The following is a 21,647-nucleotide window of genomic DNA, read 5'->3' on the forward strand; positions in this document are numbered from 1 at the left end:
AGGACAAGAAGCGGGCAGCCCAGGTGGCTCAGCAGTTTAGCACCACCGCCTTCAGCCCAGGGTGTGATCCTAGAGACCTGGATCAAGTCCCACGTCGGGCTCCCTGCATGGAGCCTACTTCTCCCTCTGCCTGTGTCTGTGCCTCTCTCTCTCTCTCTGTGTCTCATGAATAAATAAATAAAATCTTAAAAAAAAAAAAAAAAAAAAAAGACAAGAAGCAAAGTCCTCAATGGAAAATCTCAAATAACCAACAAATAAAAATATTAAACTTTTTAGTTATCAAGCCAAAAAAGCTAATATATTCATTCACTCATTCAGGAAATATATATATATATATATATATATATATTTTTTTTTTAAAGATTTTAATTATTTACTTGAGAGAGACAGAGAGCATGAGCAGAGAGGAGGGGCAAAGGGAGAAGGAGAAGCAGACTCCCCGCTGAGCAGGGAACCCGATGTGGAACTCAAACCCAGGACCTGGGATCATAACCTGAGCTGAAGGCATATGCTTAACTGACTGAGCTACCCAGGCACCCCAGGATATATATTCTTAATGCCTACTGTACCATACCTTGTTCTGAGTGCTATCAGTAAACAAAACAGAAACATCTCTTATCCTTCTGAAGTTTATAGTCCAGTGGGGTGAGGCAGAAAAAGAGAGGCAGATAGTTTGTTTTTTGTTTTTTTTTTAAGATTTTATTTATTTATTCCTGAGAGACACAGAGAGCGAGAGAGAGAGAGAGAGGCAGAGACACAGGCAGAGGGAGAAGCAGGCTCCGTGCAGCGAGCCCGACATGGGACTCGATCCCAGGTCTCCAGGATCCTGGGCTGACGGCGGTGCTAAACCGCCGAGCTACCCAGGCTGCCCAGATAGTTTGTTTTCCATAATACTTACCACCTTCTACTAAATTATACTAGGAGCTGCCTTCTGAAAAACACTTTCTAACAGAATAGTGTTTTGGAATCAGTATAAACCTCTATATAAATATGAGAAATAAAGTTTGGAAGTACAGTCAAGAGATATTGCAAGCTATACAGTCACATTAACTTACTATGTTCATTATATGTCACTTTGCAAAGCAGAATCTTATTTAAGATGATTTTCAATAATAAGGTTGAAAATAAGATTAAAACTGTGAGTTAACCATAAAATAAATCAACCATAAAATCATAATGAACCAAAGTGCTACAGGAGAGTTAATTAAGGCTTTTAAAAATACTTTTTACCAAACAAAATTAACTATAGTGAGATACAATACTTACAAGTTAAAAAATTAGATAAAACTATTTTAAAGTTAAGTGTAGATCCAAGGCTTACCATGAATCTATGAGTGAGATGCATGGGTGTAGAACCTGACTGGAATGGCTTTTGCCGGGGAGTTGGCATTGGCCCATCATAAGATGGCCTTTGGGATGTTACCAGTGGTAGATTATGCATGCTGTCTGTCTGCTCATCTTCCTCCTCCTCTCTGAGAAGACTAGAACCAGTTTTTAACATTGTAACATCTAGAAAACAAAGAATTATAATTAGAGAATCATAAATACCAATGACCTGGAAAAAGGAAAGCATTAGGAAATCTAAATAACCTTTTCCATTCATACTTAATAGTACTACTATGCTATTGGCCTCTTCCACTATATCTACCTTTACCGTGATGGTGTGAAAACAATGGAGGGTAAAAAAAAAAACTGTTGGTGTTGTGATATGAATCAAGGCAGTGACACCAAATCTGTATTTGTAGTCAATGTATTGTCAACCACCACTCAATTGCAATAAAATATTAATTCTGTTAAATCTTGATCTTGGCATAGATTTCTCAAAAAATGTTCTCTGTGCTAAAATGGAATTGTGGGCAGCTTGGGTGGCTCAGCGGTTTAGTGCCACCTTCAGTCCAGGTCGTGATCCTGGAGACCTGGGATTGAGTCCCACGTCGGGCTTCCTGCATGGAGTCTGTATCTCCCTCTGCCTGTGTCTCTGCCTCTCTCTCTCTGCCTCTCATAAATAAATAAACAAAATCTTCTAAAAAATAAATAAATAAAAAATAAAATGGGAATTGTGCATAAAGTTTGATGCCTGTCTCAAACAAAAAAAAAAGTATTTGTGCAACTGAGTTATAAACTCAACTAGCTGCTTTTTTCAGAGAACATCGTTTTTACTTGAAAGAATGCCAGATAAACTATGGCTATACAGGGGCACCTGGGTGGCTCTGTGGTTGAGTGTCTGCCTTCGGCTCAGGTCATGATCCTGGGGTCCTGGAATTGAGTCCCACATCAGGCTCCTCGCAGGGAGCTTCTCCCTCTGCTTGTATCTCTCATGAATAAATAAATAAAATCTTTAAAAAAAAAAAAAACTGGCTATGCAGACTTTGGTATTTGGTAAACATTTGTTTAGCTAAATGAAGTAAGCTGATCATTTAAGAAAAATAACTGACAGAATCTGTTGTCAATGATAAAATTTGAGTTTTCAAGCAAAAAGCAGAAAGCTTGTATCTGCCACCACGAGCTTTACTACTTCCCAATATTTAAAAACTTCTGCTGAGATTAGCGATAATACTAACAAATATAATCCTGGATAATGTGTCAATGTTAAAAGACCTGTGGACCTGTAGTGAAGCAGTATTTTCCAAGTTACCAATGTATATATTTCAAAATCAAACATGGTAAATTAAAAGATCCATTCAAGTCAGACCAATAGATTTTAATATAACACAGCTAGAATGTTCACTGGAGTTTCTGGATTCTACACTGCAAATAAGTTGAGTTTTTGTTACAGTAGCAAAGAATATCCACAATATCCTGCCTTTTCAAACTACATGTTTGTGTGAGTCTAAATATTCTACACATACATCAGGTAAAAACAACATATGGTAGTAGACTGAATTCTGAGGTATGAGAGAATTCAAGTTATTTTCTATGCCAGACATTAAAGAAATTTTCAAAGGGTAAAATACTGTCACATTTCTTACGAAATTTTTCATTTGAAATGTTATGTTTACACAAATGAGTTTATTAATGTTATTTTAAAGTATTTTTAAAATTTCTCAGTTTTTAATTTCTTACATTTTAAATAACAGAAGATATAACTCCATAATTTCCTTTGGGGTCCTCAAAAGTTTTTTTTTTTTTTTAAGATTTTATTTATTTATTCATGAAAGACACACAGAGACACAGGCAGAGGGAGAAGCAGGCTCCACGCAGGGAGCCCGATGTGGGGCTCAAACCTGAGTCTCCAGGATCATGCCCTGGGCCAAAGGCAGGCGCCAAACCACTAAGCCACCCAGGGATCCCCTCCTCAAAAGTTTTTAAGAATATAATGAGCTCCTGAAATAAAACATTTGAGGACTTCTGTCCTATAAAACCCTATATGGTTTAAATACACCACAATTTAACCACCATAAAATGGTATTTGGCATTTTTTTTGATAATGTTCAAATGTGCTATTTTAACATACAACTTGTTACAAATAGACACTTTATTTAAAGGGTTTTTTTTTTATTGTAATATTTTTTTTTAAGATTCTTTATTTATTCATGAGAGAGGCAGAGACACAGGCAGAAGGAGAAGCAGGCTCCTCAAGGAGAGCCCAATGTGGGACTGGAACTGGGAACTTGGGGACCACGCCCTGAGCCGAAGGCAGCTGCTCAACCATTGAGCCCACCCAGGTGTCTGGTAATCTCTATTTCTTTAACAGATACTATACTATTCAGGTTACTTACTTCTTCTTGAGTTAGCTTGGTAGCTTGTATCTTTCAAAGAATTTATCAGTTTTATCGAAGTTGTTATATTTATGGGCACAAAGCTATTCCTAACATTCTCTTTTATTCTTTTGTTATTAATAGCAATTCTATCTTACAGAACTATAAGTTGCATATAGAATTTTAAATTTTCTAGTAGCATATTTTGAATAGCAAAAAAAAAAAAAGCCATAAAACCCCACACCTAATTATTTTCAATATTATTCTATATTAAAATAGTGTAATTTCAACATGTATTCAAGGTAAAAAAAAAAAAAAGGACTAAAATATTTTACATTCTTTTCATACTGCCTTTAAAATCTGGTTGCATTTTACACTTACACCACATCTCATTTTGAACTAGCCACATTTCAGGAGCTTACTAGCAATAGGTGGTTAGTGGCTAACATACTGGATAGTATAGGCCTATAGGATCCATGGTGATGACACGACTTTCATTACTTATACTAGTCATTCATGCCTTCTCTTTCTTTCTGATCACTCAGGATAGAGATTTAACAATTTTACTGATCTTTTCAAAGAACTAGCTTTTGGTTTTATTGACTTTCTTTACAGTATTTTGGTTGTCAATATCATTGAATTCTGTTATTTCCTTCCTTCTGCTAGTTTGAAGTTTAATTTCCTCTTTTTGTAATTTGCTAAAGCAGAAGCTTAGATCATTGATTCAAAACCTTTTTTACCTTAAGTATTTAATACTATAATTTCCCTCTATGCATACTGTGTTAGCCACACAAATTTAATAATGACTTCAAATAATAGTTTTTATTAAAAATTGAAAAGATCAACAGGATGGATCATCACATCCACAAAGTCAATACATACCAACTGAGTTTTCATCATCTTCTATGATGTGACTTCGCTGTCTAGGACGACCTGAGGCCAGCATGAAGTCATCATCCTCTTCCTCATCATTTATAATCCTTTTTGAAAAAGAGGAGGTCTCAACTGCATTGTCATTTAGAAAATCACCAGGATTACTTGTATCATCTCCATCGAAAAGATCATTGTAATCCTTTTCCACTCTGTTAGATACCTTGAACAAAGTAACACAAATTACAAAGTATTAGTGATCTATTTAGATAAACTCAATTACTCAAAAGGCCATTCTAGAATATGTATCTGTACATTCTAACAAGTAAGCAAATGCTGATTAGAATAATTAATAAATGTACTTACGAGGATTGTATTTATATTTATATGAGACCTAATCCTTACTTTAAATGCCCCTATGTATTTATAGTCTATGGATGGAATAGGAGTATAAGACAGATGTGTATAGAAATAACTGTATATATCCAAATACAAGGCAAGATTTTACTCCTCAAAAGTCATTCACCAGAGAAGTCACCTAAAGTCCCTGTAAAATATAAGATATTCTCTCATTTATTTTTAAATTTTATTTTGCTTCGATAGGATATGTTTGCTTTCAGTGATCTCAATCAAAGTTAGTTTTTGTGGAGGTTATTTTTATGCTTATAAAAGTAAATGGACAGAACCAATAGACAAAGCAAGCAAGGAAATTCAAAATTAATCCTTGATTCCTAGGAATATGAACATACCATTGTAGATCCCAGATATGACTATAAACAGTTTCTGAGACACTTTATTTATTTGTTGGGTAATCTCCACACTCAACATGGGACTCAAACTCACAATCCTGAGGTCAAGAGTTGCATGCTCTACTGACTCAGCCAGCCAGTGAGATCACTTTAAAAAGTGAATAGTAAGCAGATACATTGTAGAGTTCACAAGTAACTCCTACAGGATAAATAAAAACTGCATAAATGTTAAGCCAATGGAAACTTATAGTTTGGTATAAAATTCTAATGAGAGCACCATTAAACAGATTCAAAAGGGACTTTATCACAAATCTTTTAGATGGAAGTACACAAAATTACGTTCTAGAAAAGTAATGTTTAATAAAATGAGATTGAGGGTAGCCCGTGTCAGCAGTTTAGTGCTGCCTTCAGTCCAGGGCATGATCCCAGAGTTCTGGGATCAAGTCCCACATCAGGTTCCCTGCATGGAGCCTGTTTCTCCCTCTGCCTGTGTCTCTGCTTCTCTCTCTGTGTCTCTCATGAATAAATAAATAAATAATCTTTAAAAAAAAAAAAAAAAAAATTGGGGGGGATTTTCTTATTAAAAAATGAGGATTTTTGCCTTATACTAATGAGGGGTATAAAGTGTTAGAGGTATTATGACAGAAATACATACTGTGAAGAATAAAAGCAAAAAGAAAAGAGTGGGCAATTTTGGATATAAGGCTTAAGGTTTTAGAAGAGGTAACCTTTGAACTAAAACTTTCATAATTTGCTTTCTGTTTTTATCAATGTTATTCATACATATAAAATGGTCAGTTACAAAGTTTATTATAACGAAAACAGTCCTCTGCACAGCCTCCAACTAACTTTTCTGCTCTTTTAGATGTTGCTTTTGAGATCTTCCTCCATATCTTGTTATCTTTTAATATCTTCCCCTCGAGATTAAAAAATATCCTAGTGCTTTGTTTTTTATTTTTCAGTTTTAATCATTATCTATTAAATAGATATTAACTTCCTTATATTAAGATGAGGACTGGGCAGCCCAGGTGGCTCAGCAGTTTAGCACCGCTTTCAGCCCAGGGCGTGATCCTGGAGACCGGGGATCGAGTCCCACATCGGGCTCCCTGCGTGGAGCCTGCTTCTCCCTCTGCCTGTGTCTCTCATGAATAAATAAATAAAATCTTAAAAAAAAAAAAAAATAGATGAGGATTTGGTGCAATTTTCAACCACCTCTACTCTCCTGTATGTATGTACACTACTCTCCTACCTCAATCCTCCCAATATAGATATTTTCTCATTTTGGTTGGATCAAAATACAAGATTTAGATTATTATAATCATATAAATGCTATTCATGGTTGAATAAAAATAATAAGTTTATTATTATCACTTATAAAGCGACCATTCTAATTCTAGAGACCATTCTGATTCTATACGTGATTCATTTAATCCTCACAATAAAACCCTAGGTGGTAGACATTATTCCTATTATTGTTTTATAAATGTGGTATATTATGATCACTTTTCCTTCCTTTTAGAACTCTTTTTCCTAGAGATAAGAATCTTCTCTCTAATTAAGTCTTTTTTCTTGGACAGATTCCTCAAAGATGATTCTTCTAGTCTCTTGCCTAAGAAGCTTAAGTAAGCACTGGCTGACAATGCTCTAGGAGCCAAGTATGAAAAATAAGCTGGGAATTTTAACATCCAAGTATACATACTTCCATTTAATCCTTTTCAGTAAAGTATTTCTCTTCCACCCAATGCTGCTCAACTGTACCCCATGTACCAACCAAGTACTTTCTTTGATTTACCTTTTCTAGAGGACAAATCTCCAGCAATCTGCCAGAATACACATGGCCATGAGGGAAGGCAGTTACCTCGCTGGGCACACTGACTTTGAGCCTGGAGATGTCTATTTGTGTATTAAACCAAGGGGCTAAAAACAGAAGGGTGAAAAATACCTCCTTGGAGGTACCTAGTACTACCAAATTCTGAATCATTGGGGGATTCGGTCAGGCAAGCTGAACTGCATCTCCGCTTTCCCCCAACTGCAATCTTAGGACTCAATTTTTCGACTTTTTGAGAAGCTAGACTTAGTTTCCAATCATGCTTCTATTTTCCAGGGTTTCCAGGTATCAGCATCTGAATAGACATAAATGAGTATGTGAAGTGTGTGATCTTTAACTGGAACTCTAAACCAAGATTTAAAATATGACTAGGTGTATTTGCCAGGCAAGAATAATAATAAACAAAACCAAGGAGTTGTATAAAACAAAGCGGCCTGTTTAAAGCAGTTCAGTAAGGCCAGATAGATAACCATTAAGAGATATAAAGGTAGGGATGCCTGGATGGCTCAGTGGTTGAGTGTCTGGCTTTGGCTCAGGGCAGGATCCAGGATCAAGTCCCACATCGGGCTCCCTGCGTGGAGCCTGCTTCTCCCTCTGCCTATGTCTCTGCCTCTCTCTCTGTTGTGTGTCTCTCATGAATAAAGAAATAAATCTTAAAAAAAAAAAAAAAAGATATAAAGGTAGCTCTCAGAGTTAAAGCTAATTCAGAGCAGAAAGGTGTATATGCTAAACTAAGTTATAGTTATTAACTCTAATTTTTATCTATATTTATTTAAATTTAAATCTCTAGAATGCCAGGACACTAAAATAGTATTTCACAATGCTATTCTTTATAAAACCAAGGAATATTAATAGGTATTATATGGAGGGGAAAAGTTTCTCAGTAAAAGATATTTGGGAAACATTAAACAAGTTTAAACACTTTTCTTTATGATAGATCATTACTGAGCACCTAATATGAATTATAATTTTCCAAGAAAGTAATGTATTTTGTGATATCTTCCAAATCCATATGCCCACAAGACTCTGAAGAAACTATTCTACCATCTATTACTTATTTTTTTTTTAAATTTTTTTTTTTTTAATTTTTATTTATTTATGATAGTCACAGAGAGTGAGAGAGAGGCAGAGACACATGCAGAGGGAGAAGCAGGCTCCATGCACCGGTAGCCCGACGTGGGATTCGATCCCGGGACTCCAGGATCGCGCCCTGGGCCAAAGGCAGGCGCCAAACCGCTGCGCCACCCAGGGATCCCCCATCTATTACTTATTACCTTACTGCTTGATGTCTTTCCACTGGGTTCACAAACATTCTCCAGGAGCCCTAGATTTCCTTCTGCATCAGTATAAGCTATTCGACTGCAAGTAGGATGCCATGCCAGGCCACAAATTGCATAACCTTTCTCATGTTTCACCCTAAAAATTAAAAAGTGAGTTCTTAAAACACTACTAATACAAAATATACATTTCTTTAGGCAAATTTTAGTTAGAAAAAGTTAAATGACTTCTGACAAACTAATAACTATGTTTGTATTCTGACAATCTAATAACTGCAAAACTTTGAAATGTTTCATAATAAAACAAAAATCTAACAGAAATAAGCAAAAAAAGACAAAAGAGGGGTGCCTGGCTGGCTCAGTCAGAACACCCAACTCTTGATCTCAGGGTCATTGTTGAGTTTGAGCCCCACACTGGGTATAGAGATTACTTGGGGAAAAAAAAAAAAAAGATAAGTTGAATCATACCTTTCCATGCAATCTTTGGTTTCCACATTCCAAACTATAATTAAACCATTAATACTCCCTGCAGCTAAATATTGCCCACAGGGAGACCAGGTTACTATATTCAGAGCCTATAAGGAAAAACAATTAATAACAATCTGCACAATTTGAAACTAAACACTTATTTTATTATCAAATTCATATTCTGTGTAACTTCTGATTAAATCGATTCATAAATGGCAAGATAGTTTGCTTATTTTTTAACTTTCTTTTTCAATAATATTCAACTGTCAGTAGGAGCTATTACTTTGTTTACCATGAGAAAGCTATTACTTTGTTTACCATGAGAAAATTATACTGGCACAATTTTAAAAGCAAAATCTAAAAACTGTTATCCTGAAAGAGAGATCATACAAGGTACCCTCTCAGCTGTCACTATCAAGATGAAGAAAACCACAGTAAGTGAAGTGAACCATAGTAAGCCATTGCTGACCTACTGGGCCTCTTGTTTCCATAAGGGCCAAATGGGAATGCAGAAGAGAAGAGAGAGAGAGTATTTAATATAGAGCAACAACCTCTCCTGCTCTAAAATTCCAGAGTCTATGATCACAAGTATCAATGAAACTCACTTAACTATATAGGCTAATTACTGATAATGTGAAAATAACACACTCCAATACTATGTTAGGGTTAAATTTGACTTCTTATAAATTAACAGATTTTCTTATGAAATTTCACAAGGAGAGAATTCAAATAGGACCCAGCAAAGACCTATCTACTGTATAGTTACTGGATAAAGAAAGGCTGAGCAGCAAAAGATGAATACATGCACAACAATCTGGAATTGTTCTCCATTTCCAACACTTAACTACAACTGTATTTAGACAATGTACTATGAAATATTCCTGTGGGCTAATTAAAGTTTCATTTACAAAACCTACCTGAGAGATGAAATTATCTGAAAGATCATACTGATTATTCCAAGTTTCTCTTCTATATAGCTTAACAGATTTTTCCACAGGAACTGCCAGTAACTATTAGGAAAGATGAATGATTTAAACAAAAGTTTACATTAGAGAGGAAAAAAAGCAAAAAATTTCATCCAAATAAGACTATGAAACATAAAAGCAAAATTAATTGGTAACTAACAAAACTCAGAAAATTACTTAAAATTTTGATGAGCAAAGAATGAGTGATCACTCTATTGCTTGCACCAAAAACCAGAGCACTTGTTACATATTTTTGATACTACTTCTCAGGTATTTAAGCCCTTTGGATCTAAACATTCATTTCATTTGCCAAAAGAAAAGAAATAGATCCAGAATGCTGTAAATATCTTAAGAAACAGAAACTTACCTTCTTACACATTCTTCCAAAGAAACAGATTAATAGAAAAGATAAACAGTATATTCTTTCCACATTTATCCAAAAGAGAAAAGAATTATATTATTTATGAACAGGAAAACTCTAATTATATTGATTTTAAAAATTAGATTTAATATTTCATGAGTGAAGAAAAAATGCATACTAAATTCCCCAACTTTCACTTTAATGCAGAATGTAAACAAGAGTTCACATGATACAAAGGGCATATATTAAAAGAAAGTCTCCCTCCAGCCTTGGTGTCCATCGAAAGATGAATGGATAAAGAAGATGTGGTACATGTATACAGTGGAATATTACTCATTACTCAGCTATTAGAAACGACAAATACCCACCACTTGCTTCGACATGGATGGAAGTGGAGGGTATTATGCTGAGTGAAATAAGTCAATCGGAGAAGGACAAACATTATATGGTCTCATTCATTTGGGGAATATAAAAAATAATGAAAGGGAATAAAGGGGAAAGGAGAAAAAATGAGTGGGAAATATCAGAAAGGGAGACAGAACATGAAAGACTCCCAACTCTGGGAAACGAACTAGGGGTGGTAGAAGGGGTGGTAGAAGGGGAGGTGGGGGTGACTGGGTGATGGGCACAGAGGTGGGCACTTGATAGAATGAGAACTGGGTGTTAATCTATATGTTGGCAAATTGAACACCAATAAGAAATAAATTTATAATAATAAAAGCAATGTTAAAATAGAAAAAAATAAACTACAGATGGTATAAGTACAAAAAAAAAAAAAAAAAGAAAGAAAGAAAGTCTCCCTCTCTTCCCTTAAAATCCTATTTCTAGTTCCCAAAGGTACACATAAGCAGACTACACAAGAATGCATAGGTACATATATATATATATATACACAAGTACACACACAATAAGCAGTAGCATTCTTTTTTTTTTTTTTTAAGATTTATTTATTCATGAGACAGAGAGAGAGTGGCAGAGACACAGGCAGAGAGAGAAGCAGGCTCCTCAAAGGGAACCTGATGTGGGACTTGATCCTGGACCTGGGATCACGCCCTGAGCCAAAGGCAGATGCTCAACCGCTAAGCCACCCAGGCATCTCAAGCAGTAGCATGCCTACTGCTCTATTGCTTGATTTTTTTTTTTAATTTTATTTATTTATGATAGTCACAGAGAGAGAGAGAGAGAGAGAGAGAGAGAGAGAGAGAGAGGCAGAGACACAGGCAGAGGGAGAAGCAGGCTCCATGCACCAGGAGCCCGATATGGGATTCGATCCCGGCTCTCCAGGATCGCGCCTCGGGCCAAAGGCAGGCGCCAAACCACTGCGCCACCCAGGGATCCCTATTGCTTGATTTTTTTCCCCACAATATTATCAGAAAACTATTCCCAATAAGGACATACAGATCTACCTCATTTCAACAGTTGTAGAATACCCTACTTCCAGGAATACCAGGATTTATTTAACCAGTTCTCTATTAATAAACATTTAGGATGTTCTTATTCTTTTACTACTATAAACAGTGATGCAACATTTTCCTTATATATACCCTATAGTACATTTGTACAAATATGCTTATAGGATTTATGCCTAGAACTAGTACTGTTGTTCATTATGATAAAAACTGCCACACCCTCTTCCACATAGTATATACAACTTGATGTCTGGCCATAGGACAAATGAAAAACAGGCTGTCCCAATAGTTTCTATTTGTATTTCTTTTGGTATGAAAGGCTGCATATACTTTCATGATAAAAGTCATTTGTATTATCTTTTCTGTTTATGTCCCTGGCCATCTTTATATGAGGATCTTATTGACTTGTTTTAAGTTTTTTTTAAAGATTTTATTTTTAAGTAATCTCTATACCAACGTGGGGTTCAAACTCATGACCCCAAGATCAAGAATCACACAACACTTCTCCAAATGAGGCAGCCAGGCACCCTAGATCTTAATGACTTGTAAAAACAATTTTTATAAAAGAATATTTATTTATTTGTTTAAGAGAAAGAATGTGAGAAAGAGCACTAGTGGAGGGAAAAGCAGAGGGAAAAACCTATTCACCACTGAGCAGGGAGCCCAATGCAGGGATTGATCCCAGGACCCCAATATCATGACCTGAGCCAAAGTCAGGCACTTAACCAACTGAGTCACGCAGTTGCCCTGAGTTATAAGAACTTTCTGAATATTAAGAAAATCAGCTTTGTCATATTGTTTCAAACATTTTTTTCCCAGTTTGTCATTTGTTCTTTGACTCTGAAATATTTACCACACAAAAATGTTTAATTTTTATACTGACAAGTTTATTAATCTCTTCTGAAAAATTTCACATATACAGAAGAGTTGAAAGAATTATATAGCAAATACCTACAGAGATTCATCATGTGGTAGGAAGCCTTTAAGATGGTTCTCAAAGATTCTTAGCTCCTGGTATTCATGCTCTCTGCCAATATAACTACTCAATCCTCTTTTCTCTACCTTTTCAATATACTTAATATACTAAATCTATTTCTATTTAATAGATAGCTATCTATCTGTGAGTCAATAGCACACTTCAATTCTCATAGCATCATAATCTGTATATCAGACTAGGTTAGACTCCATCACTTTTATTTTCCAAGATATGTTTTCCACATGGATTTTATAACAACTCTATGGTTTCCTTCAAATAGCTGACATTTTACATTTGAATGTTCTCAAAACTATTGGTTAATTTAGGAAAGAACTGATATTGAAAATTCCTTACAAAGAATGAACTATATACATGTTTTTGAAGATTTTATTTGAGAGAGAGGGAAGAGAGCGAGAGAGAGAATAGGGAGGAGGCATAGAGAAGTGGGAGAGGCTGACTCCTTGCTGAGCAGAGAGACCAACATGGGGCTGGATCCCAAGACCCCAGGATTATGACCCAAATAGAGCCATCCAGGTGCCCCTGGAACATATTTTTCTATTTAAGTCTTCTTTTACTCTTCTTGATAGTATGTTAAAGTTTTCTTCATATATAACTCTTTCACATCATTTTTGGTAAATTTACCGTTGTTACATCATCTTTTTTGATTTCATAGTAAATGCGTCATTTTTCCCCCACCTTATTTTCTAAATGGCTATTATCTACATATAGGATTGTTACTGGCTTTGTATATTAGTCTTTTTCCAACTACTTTACTGAATTTTCTTACTAATATTTTTCCCTTTATTGATTTATGATCTCCTTATATTCAAGCATTTCATTTATAAATAATGAGCATTCTCCTTCCTCTTTTCAAGCTGTTCCTATCTTTCTATTATCTATTAGCTACTACCTGCAAACTTGTTAAAAGCTACTAGTAACTACTAATAAGAGTAGACATAACAAGACTGTTTCCAGAGTTGTTTCATTAAATATAAAAGTAGGGATCCCTGGGTGGCGCAGCGGTTTGGCGCCTGCCTTTGGCCCAGGGCGCGATCCTGGAGACCCGGGATCGAATCCCACGTCAGGCTCCCAGTGCATGGAGCCTGCTTCTCCCTCTGCCTGTGTCTCTGCCTCTCTCTGTCTCTCTCTCTGTGTGACTATCATAAATAAAAAATAAAATTAAATTAAATTAAATAAATACATACATAAATATAAAAGTAAAGGAGAATAAAAAATCAATTCATTCAAAATGTACTCTTCAGAAAGAAACTTTACAAAGTTAAAATGTTTCCTTTTCTAAGCCCAGTGTGGAGCTCAACACAGGGCTTGAACCCACACCACCAGAGATCAAGACCTGAGCCCAGACCAAGAGCCTGATACTTTAACCAACTGATCCACCCAGGCACCCCCAAAGTTAAAATGTTTCTGAAAGCATTTCAATATTAATTAGTTAGCTTAGGGCACTAAAATTTACAACCTAAATGAAACAGTTACAATTAAAAAAACTAAATCTAATACTCTCACATTCAAAGTTGATAAGAATTAGAAGAGATAACTGAAAGTTTGAAAAACAAGAGCACTTACCTTCCCACTTTTTGGCTGCCAAGCAAGTCTGCAGATCGATTTTGCATTTACCACATCATTGCATTTTTGTAGCAGTGGCCAACTAATAGCACATGTCTGATATTTTTAAAAAGAAAGTTTATTTCCCTTTATGAAACTTCTCCCAAAGAGATATGCAGAATGGAATATATTTAATAGGTGTTTTCTTTAAACCAATATATAGCTAAGAAAAAAAGCAACTTAATTCATTTTCATCTAATTACAGTATCTGATTTATCTAAATTTTTAAAAATAATTCAGATATAAAAAGCACAAATTTTAAAGAAATAAGTGTATTTCCTATGTAGAATAAGCAAACAATAAAGTCACTGAATGAACGTATAAACACACATTAAAAAACAACAAAACATTAAAATCTTAAAGCATCTATAAAAATAAAGTTAAGAGATCTTCTATAAAATGTTAAGGTATCAAAGTCAACCCTTGTAAACAGTTCAAACATGAAGGGAAGAAACTGTAGCTACTGAGGCATACCTGTGGGGCGGACTTTTCTCATCAGTCATATATCTCTAGAATGCCTCAGGAAGAATTAATTGTTCCCTCTGCCAACCTCCCTTAAAGGAGATTCTTCATACCTCCTTTAAAATTTTTATCAGGTTGGTTAGAATAAGTCATTTATGTGACTCTCCAAATAAAGTGTGGCCAATGTCTTATTTTTGTATCCCTAACATCGAGGTCCCAACACATAGCAGTTCATGGTAGAGTAAATATATACTACTGACTGATTTTACTCTACTAATTTACAAAACCTGAAAGTGAAATATACATTATTCCCCTTGTGACTGGGTAAAATGCAATTAATCTTCAACATACTTTTGCATTAGATTATTATGGGATTTGATCACAAAAACAGTATTCAATGCTACTCAAACTATAAAGAAAAAGAATTATTAATTTGGCTCAATGCTATGGAACACCCCAATTGTGACAGAAATGAGCATAAAGTTTTATTTTATTTTTTTAAAGATTTTATTTATTCATGAGAGACACATACAGAGAGAGGCAGAGACACAGGCAGAGGGAGAAGCAGGCTCCATGCAAGGAGCCCAATGTGGGACTCAAACCCCCGAATCCAGGAATCACACCCTGGGCCAAAGGTAAGCACTCAATCGCTGAGCCACCCAGGAGTCCCGAGCATAAAGTTTTAAATTAAAAATGGTAAGTTTACCTGATCTGAAATTTGCCACACTTTGACAGATCCATCACAGCTAGCTGATGCCTGCAGAATAAAACAATAAATTTCTCTACAGTTAGAATCATACTATGTGGAAACTGGCTCAAGAGATACCAGATAGCCTTTTTACCAACTGTGTGAAATTTTCTGCTAATTCTCTTATAATTTTAAACATATTAAAAAAAAAAAAAAGGGTTTACCAGAAAGATGTCCTTAGGATCAAAGGAAAGACTTAAAACAGGAGCATCATGTCCTCGAAATGTCTTCTGTTGGCCGCAATCCATCACATCCACAACTTTGACCAGAAAATCGCTATGAACAATAAGAGTAATGTATAACAGACAATAAATGCCCATACAAAAGCCTCTCCTAAAATCTATGACCCAAATATTTCAAAATCACAAGAGTAATTCATAATTTCTTTATAGCAACTTGTAAAATTTGGCATCCAAATTTAAGGACCTACCTTTTAATCTTGCTCTGTAAAGATACTAAAAACACAACTCAGGGTTTCCCATTAAAATACAAAACTTCCGGGATGCCTGGGTGGTTCAGCGGTTGGGCGTCTGCCTTTTGGGCGTCTGCCTTTGGCTCAGGGCGTGATCCCTGAGTCCCGAGATTGAGACCCACGTTGGGCTTCCTGCATGGAGCCTGCTTCTCCCTTTGCCTGTGTCTCTGCCTCTCTTTCTCTCTCTGTGTCTCTCATGAATAAATAAATAAAATCTTAAAAAAAAATACAAACACTTCTAAGGTGGCTTCATATCTTAAGTTTCTATCATTTATTAATTAATGTCTCAACCATTTTTAAGTCAGACATTTTATTTTTTTTAAAGATTTTACTTATTTATTTGATAGAGAAAGCACGAGAGAACACAAGCAGGGGGAGGAGCATAGGGAGAGGGAGAAGCAGGCTCTCTGCTGAGCAGGGAACCTGATGCAGGGCCCAATCCCAGGACCTCGGGATCATAACCTGAGCCAAAGGCAGATGCTTAACCAACTGAGCCACCCAGACACACTGGACAACCACTTTTAAAAGTATTATGTCAGGGGTGTCTGGGTGGCTCAGCTGGTTAAGCAGCCAGCTCTTGACTCCAGCTCAGATCATGGGATTGAGTCCCGCATTGGGCTCCATGCTCAGCAGGTAGTCTGCTTAAGATTTTCTTTCTCTCTCCCTCTCCCCCTGCTCATGCACACTCTCTAAAATAAACCTAAAAAAACAATAAGGTACTATGCCTTTTACTCCACCACAGCAATTCACTAGTTTCTTTCCTTTTCTCCTATGACAAATAAGCATCAAGAGCAACACCAAAAATCCTGACAGTCCAGGTTACAGTCCAGGTTCTAACCAAAATGATTTTTTAAATTTCATATCAAACTATCATATTTCTTTAATCCTTTCCAGCACTTACTGAACAGGCTATCTGCAAAGCAATAGATCTCAATTCACAAAAAAGCACAAGGTTGCCCTCAAAAGCCTTTACTGAAGACTTGAATATAAAAACCAAGTGGGGCACCTGGGTGGCTCATTTGCTTAAGCATCTGACTCTTACTTTCAGTTTAGGTCATGATCTTGGGATCATGAGATAGAGCCCTGCATCAGGCTCTGCACTGGGCATGTAGCCTACTTAAGGTTTCCTCTCTCCTTCTTTCTCTGCCCCTCCCCTCCACCACAAAAAATTAAGTAACAAAAAAAGGGAGGAGGGAACAGAGTCTTGAAAATGTTACCCTGAAACCGATGAATGACGCCATTCTGTTCTAATATTACTTTATTTTCTGGTATCAAAGGGCCTTACCTAGATCCAGCAGCGATTTTTGCACCATTCCCATTAAAGACCACATGGTTTGCATTTGTGGTGAAGCGAGTCAATATACCTTCTGGAACTCCTTCAGGAAATGTGTGGACTTGAACAGTATTATTAGATACTGCAGTGACCAATTTCCCATTCTAAAAGAAACATTGGCCAAAAAAAAAAAAAAAAAAGTCCAAATCAATTGAGAGTCTCTCCACACTTAACAATCCTATTAAAAAAACAAAAAAATCTTACAAATGTAGTTAATGTCAAAAGAAAAATCAACACTCAATGTACAAGTTTCCTGGAAGTGTCTATTAGCAAGAAAAATTTATTTACTATCTTTATAGAATTCTGCCTTCACCAGCCAAATTTTTAGACTCTGGATTTTCATTTACTTCTGACAAGATAATTATTTAAATAGTATTTTTATGCATCCCAAAGTATCACAAAGAGACTCAAGAGAGCTTTTCAGAGAAAAAACATAGCTAGTCTCAGTAAGGGAACAGCACATCAGAAGGCAGGGCTGCACTATAGTATAGCCTGTGTTTCCACAATAAAATCATTAGATGCCTTGTGGAGTAGGTAAAATCTAAATGCAGAATCCATGGCTTCTTTTTAAAAACACTAAACAGGAAGATGGCAAAACAGAAGGATCCCAAAAAGGGTACACTTTTAATGATGAGCACTGTAGAACTGTCAAATTATTGTACACCTGAAATGAATGTAACACTGTATGTTATACTGGAATTAAAAATACAGAGAATCTTTTTAAAAAATAATAAAATAAAAACACTAAACAAACAAAGTTTTAGGATCTGAAAATGATCAGCAGATACCATTGCTTTGCATAGATTTTGGCCAAGAAACATAAAAGGTCAAGTATCTATCCTAGAACCTTAATTTTATTACCTCTCTAGGAGGGACTAAGTCCTGAAAGACTAAATCATAGTCTACCAATGCCATACACGCTTTGATAAATCATATGGTCAATTTATTAATTCAGATTAAATGATACCTGCCAAAAAACCAAATTACTCAAGTTTGCTAATGAATATATAAATATCCTATAGCAATCAGTATCAGTCATATTGTACATAACACACCCTCCCTGCTTACCTACAGCACCTGTTCCCACTCCAGTGGAAAAAGAACTTAGTAATACAGTGACATGTTACTACTATACAGAAAAATTTGGGAAGATGTATACATCAGTTCAAGTAACAGTATAGATGATTCAGATTTGAACCATAACATATACCTTCAATTACTGGAAAATTGTTTATGCCTCTACTGTAATTACTGTAGGCAATTAAACAATCCAAAATACACTAAATCTATCATGTAAGCTAAACTAACAATAATTTAAATGTGAAAACAAGAATCAAGGAAAAACTATAGCCAACGCAAGACAACACTGATGATGCTACATGTTCTATGGCAAAACAGGAGAAACACCAACTATTGTGTGCAGGTACAGGAATTTTGCAACCTGACTGTACTTTACTTGGCAGACAACTCTCCCAGTAGAATCTAAGCATCTTCATTTGGATCTAGTAAAGAATTTTGGTAATTCTTTAATAACACATTAATTGGTCCTCTATTCATGTGAAAATATTAAAGTATGTACCTGTACTTACCCAGAAGACCTGAATAAAGAACTTACTTTGAAGTTAATTTCCAACTAAATCACTATTGGTCCTTGTCAACTAGGAAAATTAAAAAAAGAAAACACCCAAAGGATCAGGGATTTGGTCAGATCACTCTTCTCCCTGGTGCACTGAGAGGAATGGATCCCAGCACAGGCTGTCCTGAGCTCCAGCCCACTGTGTTCCTTACCAACTGTGTCATTTGCCCTTCCTCAGAGCTTTGACTTTCCCAAAAATAAAACAGAGGTAATTCCAAGTACTTGCCCATATCTTTGTTAAAAGACCTTGACAACGTAAAATACCACGCAAATGTTAACTATTACTACCAGTTGATTCATCTCATTTTCACTATTTTGGAGAGTGATTTTCTCTACTTTGTTCTCAAACAAAACATCTAACCGTACTTCCATATACCACTGACTCCAAGAACAGAAAGTATATTTATAAGCAATTATGTTTAAATGAAATCTGTTGTAAAATTCTCAGCTTAACATGGCTATTTGGTAATCTCATTTCAATGAAGTATCAAATTATTCTTAAAGCCAAAGAAAATATTTTAGCACAGACTATCAGACTTGTAGTGGATTGAATAATGGTCCCGAAAAGTCATGCCTAAGTCCTTAGCCCAGGTACCTGTAAATACGATCTTATTTAGAAATAGGGTCTTTGCAGATGTAGTAAGTTAAGGATCTAAATCTAGTGACTGGTGTCCTTATAAAAATAAAAACAAAAACAAAAACAGAAAGATCTGAGACACAAAGACACAGAGAAGAAGGCAATGTGAAAATGGAGAAGGGGTTGGATGATGTTTCTTCCAATCAAAGAACACTGATGATTACCAAAAACCACCAGAAGCTAGGAGAGAGGCATGGAGAGGCACTTTCCCTCAGTGCCTCCAAAGGAGCTAACCCTGTTCACACCTTGATTTCAGGCTCCTTGCCTTCTGAATGGTGAGACAATAATTTTCCACTGTTTTAAGCCACCAAGTTTGTGAAAATTTGTTACAGCTGCCCTAGGAAGTTACTAGAAGACCACTTTTTTCTTTATAGTCTTTTCATACACAAATGCAGTGCATATATACTGTAGAAGAATAACAACAACATGAAATTATTCTGGGCAAAAAGTAAATTTCCCTGCCCTTATGAAGTGATTTCCATTAACATTTTGGGGTGAAGTCTTTCTAACTTTCTTAAAGTTGCATAGAAACTATGCAACCACACACACACACACACGTATATATCCTTTATTTTAACATAGACTACATAATACAGACTACTTTGCAACTCTTTTTTTCAACTCACTCTATCTCTGTAGATTAAGATACACAGTACTTATTCATTTTCTGTGTGTGTGTGTGGTTGCATAGTAATACATTACATGAGTATGCCAAAATTTATAAAACAGGGGCACCTGGGTGATTCAGTCGGTTAAGAATCTGCACTGGGCTCAGGTCATGATCCCTGGGGTCCTGGGATCCAGCCCCAGGTTGGATCAGGTTCCCTGCTCACCTTTCTCTCACTATCTCTCTCTCACATAAATAAATAAAATCTTTAAAAAAAACTTTATAAAACAAATTCTCTTGAAGGACACCTTAGTTCTAAGTTAAGCTATTATAAACAAGAGTTTCACTAATATCCTTGACCACACAAATATGAAAGTGTTAAAAAAAAAAAATATGAAAGTGTTTAAGAATTTACTCAGGGTATGGGGCACCTGGGTTGCTCAATGGTTGGGTATCTGCATTTGGCTTGAGTCATGATCCTGGAGTCCTGGGATTGAGTCCCACATCTGGCTCCCTGTGGGGAGCCTGCTTCTCCCTCTGCCTCTCTCTGCCTTTCTCTCTGTGTCTCTGATGAATAAACAAATAAAATCTTAAAAAAAAAAAAAAAGAATTTACTCAGGGTAAATAGTCAGAAATGAACCTGGTAGATTCTAAGTTTAACACACAGTATCAATTTACTCTTTTTTGAGAGAGAGAGTACAAGTAAAGGGGGAGTGGGGGTGAGAAGCAGAGGGAGAGGAACAAGAGGAGCACATGCTGAGCACAGAACCTGACATGGGGCTCCATCCCACGACCCTGATAGCACGACTTAAGCCAAAATCAAGAGTCAGTTACCCAACAACTGAGCCACCCAGGGACCCCTCAACTTACTTCTTAAAAAGCTCCCCAGGGGTGCCTGGGTGGCTCAGTTGGTTAAGTGTCTGATTCTTGATTTCAGCTTGGGTCATGAGATGGGAGTCCCACATGGAGCCTGCTTAAGATTCTCTCCCTCTCACTCTGCTCCTCCCCTCTCTAAAAAAACAAAAAACAACAACTCCCCAGTTACACTTCCAGCAACTATTTACAATAATGTAAAATAATAGAAAATATATATTGGTCTCTGCTTCCCATTCCTGGCACAGATTTCCTAAAACCCTTGTAACTTCCTAAGTAAGACTATTAGAAACAGCTTTTGTTCTAATATTTGGTCTTTGACCCCAGTTCCTGACACAAATCTCCTAAATCCCTTCAAATTTCCTAGGTGACAGAAACGTTTTTTGTTTTAATAGGGCAATTCTTGGTGGGCTCCTGGATAGTTTCAGGACGTGAGCTAGTCATCAGAAAAATCAAACCATGATTAGAAGCTTGGAACTTTCAGCCTTACTCCATCATCATCTGGGAAAGGAAGAAGGGCTAGAAATGGAGTTAATAATCAATAATCAATCATATAAAAAAAAATCGGGATCCCTGGGTGGCGCAGCGGTTTGGCGCCTGCCTTTGGCCCAGGGCGCGATCCTGGAGACCCGGGATCGAATCCCACATCAGGCTC

At 36.2% G+C, this 21,647-nt stretch overlaps 1 protein-coding gene across 2 annotated transcripts in view; it reads right to left on the reverse strand.

Annotated features, from left to right (window-relative positions):
• The window catches only part of WDHD1 (WD repeat and HMG-box DNA binding protein 1), a 62,872-nt gene that overhangs the window by 29,250 nt on the left and 11,975 nt on the right, over window positions 1-21,647 (reverse strand). For both annotated transcript variants that reach the window (XM_026000655.2, XM_026000656.2), the window contains exons 4-12: window positions 17,192-17,343; window positions 15,599-15,710; window positions 15,393-15,443; window positions 14,186-14,281; window positions 9,808-9,900; window positions 8,891-8,997; window positions 8,420-8,561; window positions 4,581-4,791; window positions 1,322-1,509 (exon numbers count right to left, since the gene is read on the reverse strand). In XM_026000655.2, the coding sequence (XP_025856440.2) occupies window positions 1,322-1,509; window positions 4,581-4,791; window positions 8,420-8,561; window positions 8,891-8,997; window positions 9,808-9,900; window positions 14,186-14,281; window positions 15,393-15,443; window positions 15,599-15,710; window positions 17,192-17,343 (1,152 nt within the window). The remainder of the gene's footprint in view (window positions 1-1,321; window positions 1,510-4,580; window positions 4,792-8,419; window positions 8,562-8,890; window positions 8,998-9,807; window positions 9,901-14,185; window positions 14,282-15,392; window positions 15,444-15,598; window positions 15,711-17,191; window positions 17,344-21,647) is intronic.

This window comes from Vulpes vulpes, chromosome 6, assembly GCF_048418805.1.
Source record: "Vulpes vulpes isolate BD-2025 chromosome 6, VulVul3, whole genome shotgun sequence".
Lineage (NCBI taxonomy): Eukaryota > Metazoa > Chordata > Mammalia > Carnivora > Canidae > Vulpes > Vulpes vulpes.